General features: G+C 43.8%; 1 protein-coding gene across 9 annotated transcripts in view; it reads right to left on the bottom strand.

Moving 5' to 3' along the window:
• Window positions 1–15,233, bottom strand: part of CYLD (CYLD lysine 63 deubiquitinase) — a 1,796,774-nt gene that overhangs the window by 411,885 nt on the left and 1,369,656 nt on the right. For all 9 annotated transcript variants that reach the window (XM_069639469.1, XM_069639490.1, XM_069639472.1 and 6 more), the window contains one exon: window positions 13,953–14,044. In XM_069639469.1, the coding sequence (XP_069495570.1) occupies window positions 13,953–14,044 (92 nt within the window). The remainder of the gene's footprint in view (window positions 1–13,952; window positions 14,045–15,233) is intronic.

Genomic DNA, 15,233 nt, shown 5'->3' with positions numbered 1-15,233 from the left:
GACAATTCCCTTTTATGTGTAAGGTGGTGAAACAGAAGAGTTGGAAAGTCAAACGCCTCCACAAAATACATTTATTAGTATTTGTATGTCATGACAACAAGACTAAACCAGCATGATCTATGTGCAAAGTGCCATCCAGTGAAGTAGTAGTGGGGTAACTCCTGTATGGGAGCGAGGGGTCCTCAGGCTCCCTCGCGTCGTACGCTGCTTAGTACAAGGCTTGGACCACGTGCCTCCGGTAGTGGGATTGCCCCTTGCCCTTATGTAAAGTTAACCACAGTTGACTGCTACATAGATGAGACTACTGAGCAGGACATGGGGCATCCATCTTGTATGCCCCCTTTCGACTCCATCTTGGGTAAACAGGCCTCACTGCGATAGTACAGCAATGCTCAGCTCCCCTTCCACCGCAGCAGCCAAGGACAGAGACACACACACAAGGCGCGCAGGCAGCTGGCTGGCCCCCACCCTTGCACTCCCCCTGCGAAGGAAAGCTCTGCGCTTCCATTCTCACGCTGAAGCTGGAGAAAGTTGCAAAAATCAATATGCTACAGTTTTCTTCCTCTGAGATCACTGTTCGTCTGAGAACCGGCATGTGAACCAGGATGAGCTAAGCACTTTCTGCTCGATTCGTCCTCATAAACGTGCAAGCCACCCACCCCCATTAGAACAATTTATTGCCATCCTGACCCTGCACCCCCTGTAAGGTATTTCTTTCAAGTGCCAGACCCTCGCCTGTGCTGCGAAACCCACCCAATACACTCCTTACTAACCTTAAGCATTTTTACTACTATAGATGTTTTTATTTGTACTAATAAGTTTTGAAACCTAGGAAAAGATGCGAAACACAGCCTGATTCTTCTACATGCATAATAAGGTCAAGGCCTCCAATTAAAGCCACGAATGACCCAATTGTACTGACAATAATCACTGTGTGTCACTTATGTAGAAATGTGACAAGTAGCATAAAATGTTTTAAATAATTTGTTATTTAGTGTGTAACATATTAGCTTAGGTAGTGACCACAGTGACCGGACCCTGACCTGCGTGGAGCACAAGATGTTTGACGTCCGTCATCTCGTCAGCCACTCAGCCAACCAGGAGGAAGAGATGCCACCCACACCTACAGCACCACACCGCCTGGCTAATCGGGTCCATTTAGCATTTTTTGTTAGAGTTACTTTAATTAATATAAATATAAGTGTGATTTAATGAGGGGTTGAAGGGTTTTTTTTTGGGTTATTTCCTAGCTGGAGAAATAAACCATCCTTTGAACTCTTGCAGCTGGGTCTCAGTGCCTCCTTCCCCGACGAGGGGTTGTGTCGGTATTTTATTTTCTCTCACACGTAGTAAGCCGGGGAACGGCATCTACACTCCTCTGCCCATTGCATTGCCAAGCACGCTTTCTCAATTCTGCAATACTATATTTCTAGAGGGACCAGTTTTCTACTGATGTATACAAGGATTTTTTCTCGGTCCCTTCAAACCTGTGACAGAACTGTGCTTACTCCAACATTAAAGCCATCAGTCTGTAAAATTAAAGATTAGTTCAAGTTTGGAGTCATTAGTACATGTTGGTTTCAGACGGCAACTTTTCAATTGCATTTCGAGCTTCTGTATGGCACCTGATTACAATAGGTTGCTTACTGTATAGGCATAGCAAATCCAGAGGCAGGGATGCCTGTGCAGAAAACTGGGTTTTGAGTTTGCACGAATATCAAATAAGGCTCAGAAAAATTAGGTTGTTTCCTTTTTCGGCGGAGTTACATTGTAGATGGATTCTACCTTATAGACCTGCAGTTTTAGAACCCCTTTACTGACCTGGAAGCACATGTACTTAACCGACTTGAGGTGAGGTGGGATCTGGCAGAATTATGCTGTTGGAGATGGATTTTTACAGACAGCATGAACCTGATTTAGGTGTTATTTTCCAATATATTTTGTGATCAAGTACATTTAATTAGGTGCAAGCATATTTTCTGTGTGGTCTTCTGAGACAGTTTATCAACTGCTGAAATGGTTGGTGCGCTGTGAAGCCATACGGTACTGTGAATTGTAACAAACCATGGAAGTTCAGTTATGTCCCTTAAATGTTGGTTGTGCCTTACCGGTATAGATCACTGGTGACAGTTACTTTTGCAGCCTTCTCACTGTCTTTTGTAAGGAACTCATGGTGGCAACAGTAAAGACCTACACAAGTGATCACAGTTCAAGGATGTTTATTAAACTGTATAAATGGTGAGAAAAACGCCTAATCTAAACCTAATTCTAAGATGGGAGCAAGCTTCGACCATCAAATAATAATAAACGAGGCCTAGTGGCGTCTTGTCAAAATAAAAAGGGTCTATACTAAAAACAAAACTATTGCCAGACCTTACAGCTAAGTTACAAATGTAGTGTGGGATAGTGTTCACAAGAAAAAGAAGTGTTCAAAAAAATGATAAGTCAGGATGGTATAGGGAGGTCTCCTTTCCCCACGTTTTGAGCACGGGACAAGGCGGGACTCTTGAGCACAGCACACAATTGGGCTTTTCCAGCACAAGGCTATTGTTCTTCTCAGCAGTATCAGGATCTGCAGTGGTCAAGTCTCTTTACCCAGTCTCTTGCCTCCGAGGGCCTGATATGTTCAAAATAGCAAAACAAATGTTCCTTTTCGTATGTACGTTGGGTGATGACTTTTCACCCCTGGTTCCCCCTCTTCTGGGCTTTGAACCTTCTCAAATGCTAGCCTCCCTCAATCGGATTCACTACGGCGTTTTACTCAAAGGATTTCACCCACTGTATTCACGAGTCTCAATGTCTTTTAAACAAACCTTTATTGTGGACATCCCTCAACCAGGTTCACTCTTGTAGACACAATGCTCCCAGGGTTATCATCACCCTGTTTTGTAGGCATCCCTCAGCCGGTTACACACTTGCCAGCTATATAATTTACTTTGCTTTATCACAATGGAGGATTTACTTCCCTTAGCCTTCCTTTTGGTTACTGGGGGATCGAGGGGGTCGACTCCTGACAAATAAATTGAAAGGTCTGGCAGAAAGATCATATGTTCAAAGGATAGATAATGGGTTGGGTGGAATGACAGTTAAAAAAAAGGAAATATGTGCTAGTTTCCGGTCCTTCTATGCCTCCTTATGTACAGAAGAGTGCCGGAATTGGACAAATTCTTTGATAAAATAGATATCCCTTGTTTATATGAAGAGGGCATGAACTCATTGGATGCTCCAATTACTATATCAGAAATCGTAATGGTGATAAATCAACTCCACTGGAAAGTCTCCAGGTATGGATGGGTTACCAGTAGAATTTTATAGACCCTTTAACTCCAAATTAGCGCCTGTACTTTGTGGCTTATATAACTGCTTTCTGACGGATGGGACTATGTCCTTCCATGAGAGAGGCGATTGTCACATTAATACCAAAGTCAGGGAAGGATAATACTAAATGTAGCAATTACCGCCCAATCTCACTACTCATTGTTGATGCCAAAATATTAAGGAAGGTTCTGACTAATCAATTGGATAAACATATGTGTGAATTAATAGATCAATCCTAAGTGGGATTTATGAGGCAAAGACATGGGTATGATAACATTCGAACATTAATAGACACTATGGGTCTACCAGAAGCCGAAATTGGGAACATTTTATGAATCTTCTTGGATGCTGAAAAAGCATTTGATCGTGTGAAATGGACCTTTTTAAATTATATGTTACTCGAAATGGGGTTTGGGCCACTATTTCTGAACGCTGTTGGCTCGTTACAGTCTGATATCACTCCTAGAATTTAGGTAAATGATGAGCTATCATCATCCTTCCTTCTATTAAGAGGTACGAGGCAAGGTTGTCCGATATCTCCTTTTCTTTTTAATCTAGCACTGGAATGGCTTTTAGCCTACAATAGGCAAGAACCAGGCCTCCGGGGTCTACATGTGGGGGGCAGAGAGGTTAAGGTGCTGGCCTATGCAAATGATAAGACCATACTTCTGGCGAACCATAGGAGGGGGGGGCTCTTTTGAAACATCTACTCGAGGAGGTGGGCCTACTTTCAGAGCACAAAATCAATTGGTGGGGGGGGGGGACTGTGGTTTTCCTGATTAAAGAGGCCCCTTCATGCAATGGACTAGCTGATTGGAATTGTCAATGGGCAAATATGAGTGTAACGTATTTAGGCATCTATCTTGTTCATGACTGGTCAGTAAGTTGACAGAGGTGCTTCAAAGGGACATCCACAAATGGGAGCGGATGACCTTGATTGTCTGGGAAAAAGTGAATGCTATTAAAATGATGCTTTTGCCAAAAGTATTGTATGTTATACAGTCACTCCCTTTGAGATTTTACAAACAAGCGCTTAAAGATATTGATAGAATCTTTCGGGAATTCTTGTGGAGCATGGGAAAGAGGGCAAAGATCCCACGTTACATCATGACGCGCAGTGTCCAGGAGGGCGGTTTTGGCTATCCAATACTTGAGAATTATCACAGAGGATTCTTACTGAAAAAATCTGCCTACTATTTTGTGGAGGATAGGGGATTAGAGCCATTGTGGGCATCGATAGAGAGGGAAATACTTCTGCCTTACCACCTAATGTACTCACTTGGGAAAATGCCCAAACTGTCAGCGAAGTTGCAGACTGTTGTCACTACTAGGACTGCCTTGACATTGTGCGATGTGGACAGAATGCATTTATGTATTATGAGGCATCAATTTGGTATAACCCACGGCTGAAGTTAGACAATAGGATGTTAAATTGGTACAGCTGGGTCAATAAAGGGATTGTAAAGGGCGACGTTTGGCAGGAAGGAAAAATGATACCCTTAGTGAAGCTTTTGGAGAAATACGGCCTAGGTAAGAGGGAGCTCAGGAGATACAGGGCTTTGGAGAATCTGTTATTTGAAAGCCAAAGGATGCTGAATGCGACAATGATAGAAAAGCCCAAGATGTGTGAATTGTTTGACACACCTCCCCCTATGGTCTCAACCTTTCTTAAAATGATACCAGTGGAAGGCCCCTTGATAGATTCCTGGGAAAAACAGAGGCAAACCTGGGTGGTTGAGCTAGGTAGGAATATATCAGTGAAGGAATGGGAGGGGCTCTGGAAGGCAGCCATTAGGGCCAATATGGATTTAAATGTACGTTATACTCACCAGAGGATTCTAGGTCGCCTCTATTGGACTCCAGTGCGAATGAATGAGTTAGGTATGATGGATACTGATATGTGCTGGGGCTGCGGCGGGAGAAAGGCTCATTGCTGCATATGTTGTGGAATTGCCCAAGAGTGGTTGACTTTTGGAAGGATGTGCTTGACAGATTTGATACAATCTAGGTTGTGAATTTCCCAAGGACCAGTCAGCTGTGGCCCTGCTGTCCTCCAAGGGTAGATGTGATATTGCATGCAAGTCATCATGATGGATTGATAAAGCACTGCTTGGGGCGACCAAACACATTTTGAGAGTGTAGAAAACAAGAAAGAAACCAATTGTAGAGGGTTGGTTATCAGACATGGAAACACGTTCAAACTTTGAAAAATATATGCTGTTAAAACAGAACCAGGAGGAATCTTATCTGAAATTAAGGGAGCCCTTCAATGATATGTATGGATGAGTGTAAAATAGAGCATTTAATGATTCAACATATATGTGTTAGTCTAGTTGGGGGGTATGTATATGGGGGTGTGGGTTTGTTTTGTGATTTGTCCTGTTTTGTCTGTGTGGTTTGTGCATTATATCTTATTGTCATATAATAGTTGGGTTTAGTGTGAATAGCAGAATTTATAGAATCTTAATTGCGTTGCTTGTGCTATAATATGTGATAATTTGGGTAAAATGCATTCTGATTATCTTGAAACTGGAATCATTTTGAAACCTGTGTAATATTTAAATATTTTGTTTTTTGTGAAAAAGTAGTTAAAATAAAAAGAAAAAAGAAATGAGAGGCAGACACAAAGTTATAATTTTCTCATTATCAGACATCTTTATTAAACAGAAATGGGTTGGATAAATACCTCTCTATCCCTATCCTAATGTTAATGTTAAAGGACATTTGTACCGCACACTATCACCACCGGAGTGGTCCCCTGGAGCTCTGGCAGCTCTGCAAGAGGAAGGGAAGGGTGGTTAGTGGGAAGCAGCTGGAAAAGTGCAAGAGAGCATTGATGTGCTGTTGGCGGCCTCAGCCCGGTGGTTCCGTTGGCTGGGCTTGGGGTGTTTTGCGTCCGGTAGTCGTTGTGTACTGTTGTGCGAGTCTATGTGGGTTTTTTGTTTTGTTGTTGCAATGTAGTGAAGTTTTTGCGGTTTGTTGTGCTGTAGGTTTGTGGTTGTGTTTGGTTTGGAGTTTGAGAGGTGTATGCAGAGGGGGAAATTGTTAGTGCAATTGGTTAGTTGGCATCTTTATCCTGAATTGAGGCGCTGGGCTTCTATAATTTCCCCAGGTGGGGTTCAGGAGCACTCATGAGCCTCTGTCTAGATCTTGGTCCGTCCGGCTTTCGAGGTCCCTTTCACATCTGGCCTCCTGCTCCCCCAGGCTTCCCTTCCCACCCATATGGCTAGCACACCTGCCCATGTCCACAGCTCATATATTGTGGTGATTGCAAATATCCCGATAATTCCACTATACTGTGGTACTCGGTGGCAACTTACGGACGAGTGCAGTTGTTGGGTGGGTAGTTTATTCCGTCCCAGTTTGGGTGTCGCCTGTGTTTCCCCCTCTAACAGGCATCCTTCGTCCAGGTGCCATGGGAGCTTCTTCACATAGGGAGATGTCCACAGTCTGTACTGGGGGTTGTCCGAGTCCAGTTGATTCGTCCCTTTCCGATTCAGTTTTCAGTTTGAGTCTGTGGTGTTGAAGAGCCAGGTTTTTAGTAATTTCCTAAATTTTAGGTGATTTTTGGTGTTTCTTATGTCTTTTGGGATGTTGTTCCAGGTTTTTGCAGCTAAGTGGTAGAAGGAGGTGCCTCCCAGTTTCTTCTTAAGGTATGGTTTAGGTTCCAGGCGGATTTTGTTGCTTGACCTAAGAGGTCTTGTTGGCTTGTAGATTGTTATTTTTTTTGTAGGAATTCTGCTCCCTGTCCACTGATTTCCCTTTCCCTACCTAAGAAACTAAAACTAAAGATCAGTGTGTCAACTCATTAAATGTATAAACTGTCCTTGTGTTAATAACATTCTAATCTGGCCCTCAAACTAGAAATGAACTATGGGTGCAGGGAAATGTAAAAAGTGTTCATAATGACAGTAAATAGATAAAACCAACAGAAAAGTATTTTCCAAAGGGAAACCCTTGAATCGAGAGGGTTGTTCCCTTGCCCTGGGTAATTAGGTAGAATAGCAAAAGTGTCTCTTCCGAAAAAGTTTCTTTGATTCTTGAAGTTAGTTTTAGAAAGTTCTTATGCAGACAATATACATTCAACTTTTCCTTGGTTTCTGGTGTATTGAATTCATAAATGTTCTTATTCATATGATGAATCTCACAATAGGTTTCCTTTTTACAGCTTTGGTGGATCACCTGGTATACTTCCCTGCCAGGAATCCTCTTATGGGTTCCTCAGATCCCCTTGTGTACTCACCTGCCAGGTATCTTCCCGCAATTTTAAAGTTCACATTCAACTTCGAAGTGCCTGGTCTAGTTGACTGACAGGACTTCCTCTGGTATACTCCCCTGCTAGGTATCTTACCCCCACCCCCATGTCAACTGCCTGGTGTACTCCTTTCACCAGGACTCCTTATCAATTTCACTGTCCATTAATATGCCAGTTATATGGTGTATGGTAATTTCATCTAAAACCATTGCATCTAATGCCATTCCATTGAAATCTTTCCATCTAAAAAATGTCCATCTAATGCATTCTTTTTTTCTTTTTGGAGGTGGGGGGGTAGATCCGCCCCCCAAACCCCTGTGTTTTAACCTTTAAAATGCACTTGAACAAAAATGAATCCTTTACCCCCCAAAAACATGCATTAGATGGACACATTTCGATGGAATGGTGTTAGATGGAATGGGTTTAGATGAATTGACTAGATACCCAGTTATATCACTTCACTGTGTTTCTATTTGCTTGCTTAAGGTAATACTTGTTCCATCTTTCCCCACATTGACATTTCATACATAGGGACTTGTTCAAGTTTATTAGTAACTAAACAGGTTATGTTTGAGTACTTAGCTCAGCTCAAATCTAATCTTGCAGTTTTTTGTTGAATTACCAATTGACCTGTACAGATTGATTTGTTAAGATGTCTACTGCTAACACACTCCCAAGGAGTATTTTGCTATAAATTAAAACTGATTGTATTTGGATTTATCACCTTATGGGTCTATCGGTTTATCTGTTTTCTATCAGCCTGATGCTTTCATGTTTGTAGATTTACAGATCAACGGAGCCCCTGGTACACCATTTGCTTTTGTTGAAAATTAGAGAATAGTCCCTATTACTTGGTAACATTTTTCTGACATTTATCCTTGTACTTCTAACACTCCTGTCTTGGAGTCTTTAGTATTTACAAGGCATGAATATCACTTGGGACTAGCTCCAGCAAGGAGTGCAGCAGAGGGTTACTGACTAGCAACAGTCGGTGTGTGTTTTCTGCTTGATTTTTTCTGAAACTCGAGTGGCCTCGAGTCTCTCCCTCCTGCATCTGAAGTATAATGAACCAACACTCTACACCAACATAGTTGACCCCTATGGGCTATTTAATCTGAACAACCTGCTTTCTTTTGACTTGTTCAAGTTTTGTCATTGCGCTTTATCTTGTCAGTATTCAAATATTCTAAATTCATTTACTCGTTTACATGCCTGTCAGTACGCCCCGGGTCCCCAATGGCTCTGGGTTTTGCAGCATCCGCGACCCATGGCTTGTCTCCACGATGAAGCTCCCTCTCTGGGACAGCCTCTGTCACTCTGTGGAAGTTCCTTCAGTGTTTCCGTCAGCTCTGCGCTCACGCATCTGGCTTGGACCGGACAATGCTGTCTTCTAGCACAACAGTATCCCCGGAGGCTCTGCTGCTGCTCCCGGTGCTCCAACTGTCCTCCAAAAGGTGGCCGCAGCGTCACTACTGCCTTCGCGGCGAGCTGGTATGTGACTCTTGCGCCTGTAAACTGCTGCATGGACATGCCTGTTCTCTTGACTTCCTCCAGCACGGTGCGCTCCCGTTATGCTTGCAATTTTTAAATGTAACGCACACTGTGACTCAATCAAACAACTAGCCTGCATATTCAGTTTGGGGTTTCTTTCAATCGCTTCTCTTACTCGTCTCAGCACTTAAGGCTTTATGGGAGTTGAAGCCCATAAAGATCATGGATTTCTAAATTGATGTTGTTTAAAAGTCTTACTTTAGTCTGACATTATGCCATCAGAACTTTAGGGCTCTCATGGTTGTCTTCAGGAAAGAAAGGAGAATACTGAATCTCATGCAGTCACCACCTCTCCCCAGTAGTCGTCTCTTCCCATATTACCACCCACAGAGCCAGGATCAGGTAGCGACTGCTGTCCCTTGGCCATATGGGAGGAGGTCTTCACCGGGGAATCAGTGATTACTCTACAGGATTCATCACATTATGTACTGTGATGAATCCAGTGGGGTCATAACGGAATCCCCGGCAGTGACCTCCTCCCATGTGGCCAGGGCTAGGCAGCCGCTACCTGATCCTGATCCTGGGGTCGGTTTCATGAGGGAAGATCACGCGGGAGGAGATGTAAGAAACGCATGGTAGCAATAGTAAGACAGACACAAGTAACCAGAGTTCAAGGGTGTTTATTGAACTTTTGTAGGGGTGTGATAAACATCTATCTAAACCTAAATCTATATATTGGAGCAAGCTACGACCATCAAATAATAATTGCCAATCCTTACTATTAATTACAAATAGTGTGGGGTGCAGCTCATGAGCAAGAAAGAACTGTTCACACAATTATAAGTCAGGATACTTGGCCCGTCGGCCTCCCCTCCCCATGTTTTCAGCACAGGGTAAGGGGGTTTACTCAAGCCAAGGGCACACTCTGGCTTCTGTGGCACGAGGATACAGTTCCAGTTTCACAGTCCACAAAACTCCAGACCTTCTGTGTTCAATCTCTCTACTTCTCAGCAGTCTCTTGACACAGAGGTCCTGATGTAACAGAGACGACACGCAAATGTTCTCCTTAGAGTTCACAGTATTCACTTTGGGCTTTCACCCTGGATCCCCCTTTTTTCGGGCTCAGATCCCTTTATCAAAACAAGGTTCAATTAGTCTCCCTCAGCCAGGATCGGACCAATTGGATTTACTTTATACTATCAAAGACTTGCGGATGTGCAAAGGGTTGAGCAAGACCTGTTGCATGACCACTTCGATCTTAATAATTCTTTCACACTCAGCATCAGATAGATACCCACCAGAGACTTTTGAATGAGCACCTACATGGTGCTGGACCACTCCGTGTATGGTATACTTTCTTGATTTCCCCAGAGTTCAATTCTGAATTCCAAGTAGTTCTTTCTGGCTTTTAATTACAGTTGTGTCGCTATTTCCAAACACTCCATACAAATTCCCTTTATACAATGCTGCCGCTTGCAACCTTGATTCAAAACACAAGCTGGTTTGGTATCAGTCTCTCCGACTCACCGGCTGTGTTCCTTTTTCGGATGCCGCTTTGTTGTAGGAGCCAATGACAGTACCACGGCGGCAATCGCTCCTCCCCGCCTTGGTTATTGACGCAGGATAGTCCCAGGTACCTCCGACGCACTGTGTAGGTTTGATTAGTCTTAGTTCCTGGTCTTCGGTTTCTTACCTTCCAAGGCTTGTGGAAGTAACGGTCTTGATCGGTCAAGGGTACTTCCCTTCTTGCAACCCTGTCCGGTCTATCCGTCCTCCTCCTTGTATTAAACTGCCATCTTGGAACTGTTGTTTCCTCGTTTGTTTTGCCTCGCTCAGAGTGTGTTTTCGTGCTCCGCCTTTTATCCGTGTGGGGAAGTGTGATTAAGTCACATGTGTGTAATGATCTGCAATTGCCTGAGCTTGCCTAACCGTGGTGTTGGGACATGTCAGGTATACGGCTCTGGTGTCAGTCCGTTGTCGCTCACTGAGAATATTCTGTGAGAAAGGGGTTGTGTCGGGAAAGGGTGAGGGGGTGTTGAGTTCCTAGGTATCCTACGGGGTAGGATGGGGAAAAGCTGTAACAGGGAAGGGGATAACGCGTCTGGCCGTCCGGTGTCCTACTTCCACTCCCCGAAGACCCCTCATCCAGGTGAACCTCCCGCACTAGTTCACTCCCAGGCACTGGATCCAAAAGTGATGGCCGTGTCCTGGCCACCTGGATGACAGATCCCCGGGGACTAGCAGGTGCAACACCTTCATGTTTCTCACAGAGAGAACTACCAGGGAGATGTCATGACTTCAATGGACGAGACACGGTATCTCACCCTTTTCCATGAGGAAGACCCTCTGATGCTCCAGACCCTCATGGCACACTGTGAGATAAGTGTTCCGACTGGTTTTCTAAAGTACCTGTGAGCGGGACATTTAAACCTCACAAGCGCAATGTTCAGAGACGTACTCCCAAGTTTGAGCTGGGACCAGAGAGGCAGTGAAGAAGAATATGTTGGCTCCTTTTGAGATCTTACGTACAGTAGGTACCGGTGAGGCGGAGCAGAAGGGCGCAAAAGCAGAGACTGTGCTGTGGAGATGCTGGGAGTCCCGAGGAAAGTCCTTGCTGCTCGGCGAGTCGAGAGGCTAGCGTTCTCCATTCTGGATCCTGTGGGGGAAGCAGATAACCGCGGAGTCGCGAGGCTGGCTGGCAGCCTCGAGATTGGAAAGCGGGTGATGGCAGCAGGCTGCAGAAGAGCAAACCAGACCGGCGACGCTGGAGAAAGTCGGCAAGTCTATCCGAAGCTAGTGGGGCCCAGGGACGTTCTGGCGACCACTACAACAGCAATTTGAACATTGTTACTTTGTGAAAATGACAAAAGGCTTACTTGAATACCAAAAGGCAGAAAGGCAAATCCCAATGAACTGTGAATATCTGAAATGTAAATGTGGGGCCAAACTTAAAGAAACCTTTCCACAAATATATATCAACCCGACGGCTGCCATACCTGCAATATTTATGATACAGAAATATATATGAGGAAGACTTGGTAAAGTAAGATACCAGGTGAGTGAAATATACAAGAAAAGTCCTGGTAAAGCATGACACAAGGCCAGTGAAGCATCGAAGAAAGCCTTGGTAAAGCGGCGGGATACCAGACGAATAAAGCATATGACAAGCCCCGGTAAACCAAAGGCACCAGGCGAATGAAGCACCTGAGAAGCTATGGTAAGAAAGACACCAGGCGAGTAAAGCAAATGAGAAGTCTGGGTAGACCAAAAATATCAGGCAAATTAAATATATATGAGAAATCCTGAAAAGCAAGACAGCAAGCAACCGATACAAATATAAAAGTCCTGGCAGGAGAGTACACCACGCAGTTGCCATTGCGGAAAGGAACCTGGCAGGAGAGTAAACCAGGCAATTTGCAAGCCCCAAGAAATAGTAACGTTAAGATTGGTGTTTGTTTATTTGAACCCTGGAAAGTTTGATGTTAAAGAAAGACATTGCAATCCAGACCACGGAGAAAACTGCATTAACGAAAGACTGTTCAAGACATGGTTACGTAAACAGGAATCTGGGGAGTCCAAACAAGATATCAAGGAACTGTTTACACAAGTGACTGTTCTTCTTACAATTGAACATCCAGGGGAAGGGATCAACCCTCTGGAACCAAAGGTTCCTGCCTTGAAGAACATTTTGTTGGAATTATACCCATTTTTGGTTGTGATCACTTTTTGTCCAATTGAAGGTATGTTTTCTTACACATTGTCATTTGTTAATAGTGTGAGGGTCAGGATAGGGTGTTTTGGCCACAAGGACAGTTTTTTCAGTTGTTGACATCCTGACACAGACAGATATTTCGTTTTCATTTATAGGCAGGGAAACACCTCTTTAGCATAGGAATAGAGAGGTATTTTTCCAACTCTTTCTTTTTATAAATATCTTCTTGCACAAAACATGACAACCTTGTGTCTGGCTCTCATTTCTGACCCCTCACAGTACTAATCACGTTAAACTCAGAGTTACTGGTGGCCATTGTGGCAGGAAGAAGCCAATCATGGAGTTGCCCCGGGCTTCAGAGACAGAAGTGGTGCACCACAATCAGCATTGGAAGAGGTGCTAGAGTAAGCAGTGGCAGTACTGGATTCAGAAATGGAGCCGAAACATCAAATCATGCTGCCAGAAATGAAGCACAACAGCACCATGAAGGCTCCCAGTGGTAAAATGGAAGGCTCAATGCCGAACCCCAGGATGTGCATAGAAGAGCAGATAGTTCAACCACCCTATCTAATGAAGGAGCAGCATGCGCAACAGGTTGTCGGTTCACCTTGTCCAAAAAAGATGCATAGACTACCTGAAAGCCTATTTGTTTGCTGCAAAAAAAGTTACTTCTAACTTTTTAGTAATGTATTCCACTTCAGACTCTGAATTTGGTGATGCAGTGCTATGGAACCATCCTCTGGAGCACAAACCAGAATGGTGTCTGAAGACTCGCAATAAAACACAGACATCTTCTGCTTCTTCTTTATAGACTTCTTACACGTCAAGGCGACTCAGTGCCGTGGAGTTACACCAGATACTGGTGATGGGGCAGAGGGGACAGTGCCAATGAAAAGCAATTTTTTTGATGCGTCAGTTTTGCAACATATGATAATGTAATGAGCCAATGTTGTCAAATATCTCATGAAACATCCACATGAATTTGGTTATAGCTAAGAAGTAAAGGTATCAAAAGAGAGGTAGTAAGAACAAAACAATTATTTGGAAATTGGATGCAAGCAATTGCGTGCGTTCACGTGTGCCTCACTGGTTTTTTACAGGCTAGGGTGCCAGTTCCCAAATTAAATTTGAACAGCTTCAGCCTTAACGTTTATTGCATTAGTTAAATATAATTACCTTTCTCTTCAGATGTGAATCCTGACGCAGCTTCAACTTTTTCAAGGATTTTTCGTAGCTTCATAATTTTTGTAGCACATACATATCCATATCTACGGAGGAAAGCGTTACTCCAAGTCAATTTTGCATATAATTCTAAAAGATGGTTATTGCTGTGCAATTACCAAGAGGTGGATTTCTTTCTTCACTCATTTCATGAAATTCAATTTTATTGAAGGCATTCACTAACTCTACACTACACAAAACTGTACTGATGAGAAGTCATGTATTGCTCTTTCCAAGAAAAAACAATTCTGTGGATAATACTAAATGTTATACTAAGGTTAAAACAAAAAACGAGTGCCTGAAAGTTTGTGATCTCAATCATTGGACATCACACAGATGACTACCACCAAGCACCGAAAATATGCATCACCATTTAAATCTTCAAGGAATAGTAAATGCTATAAAGTTAATAAAACAAACTGACAGAAAGAAAAATAGCATAGTGTAGTTAAGAGAAATCAAACACATGAAATCAAACATTTTAAAACACACTTTGCAAGTAAGCCATCTTACCCTGAGCATTATCACATACTAGATAGCTTATATGGAAGAAGTTACTTACCTGTAACTACTGTTCTCCAGCATGGGTCTGGCATGGATTCACATGCTCATGAATACGATTCCATAGCAGTACATACACACAACCACAGGAGGTGGCAAGGCTCAACAGAAGCAAAACACTTACCTCTGGAACAGATTCACCTCAAACAGGTTGCGCCTACTCACCTACTCACACCTCCCAAACATCTACTGTTGATGCAGTAGAATCTCGTGAAGGTGTGGGTGGACTTCCACGGTACAGCTCTGCAGATGTCGAGCAGGGGAACACCAGAGAGAAACGCTGTTGTTGCTGCGATGGCTCTGGTGAAATGAGCTCTTGGCCGGCCTGGAAGAGGTCTGTTAGCCAGACGATGACAGTGCATGATGCAGCAGGTGAGCCACTTGGATATTGAAGCCTTAGACAGGGTTATCCCGTGAGTCACATTTCAGCAAGGTCTTTGTTGACCCATATTGCCTAGCAACAGTCTTCCTCCTTAACCAATTGAAGCCACCGGCAGGAGGAAGCCGGACCACAGACGAAGGCCAGTGAAAAAAAGGCCCCGCCTGTCCCTTGAGAGGCTCACTTGATCAGATCGACTGGAGAAGGCAGGAACCACCCCCCGCCCCCCCCACGATCAGCACCCGACACAAGCCCAGATGAACAGAGCTTTCGGAAGAGCATTGGCTGGCTCGCAA

Source organism: Ambystoma mexicanum, chromosome 1q, assembly GCF_040938575.1.
Source record: "Ambystoma mexicanum isolate Mex_15411 chromosome 1q, UKY_AmexF1_1, whole genome shotgun sequence".
In the NCBI taxonomy this organism is placed as follows: Eukaryota; Metazoa; Chordata; class Amphibia; order Caudata; family Ambystomatidae; genus Ambystoma; species Ambystoma mexicanum.
Note: the sequence above shows the minus strand (reverse complement) of the source record. Positions and strands in the feature narration are given on the sequence as shown.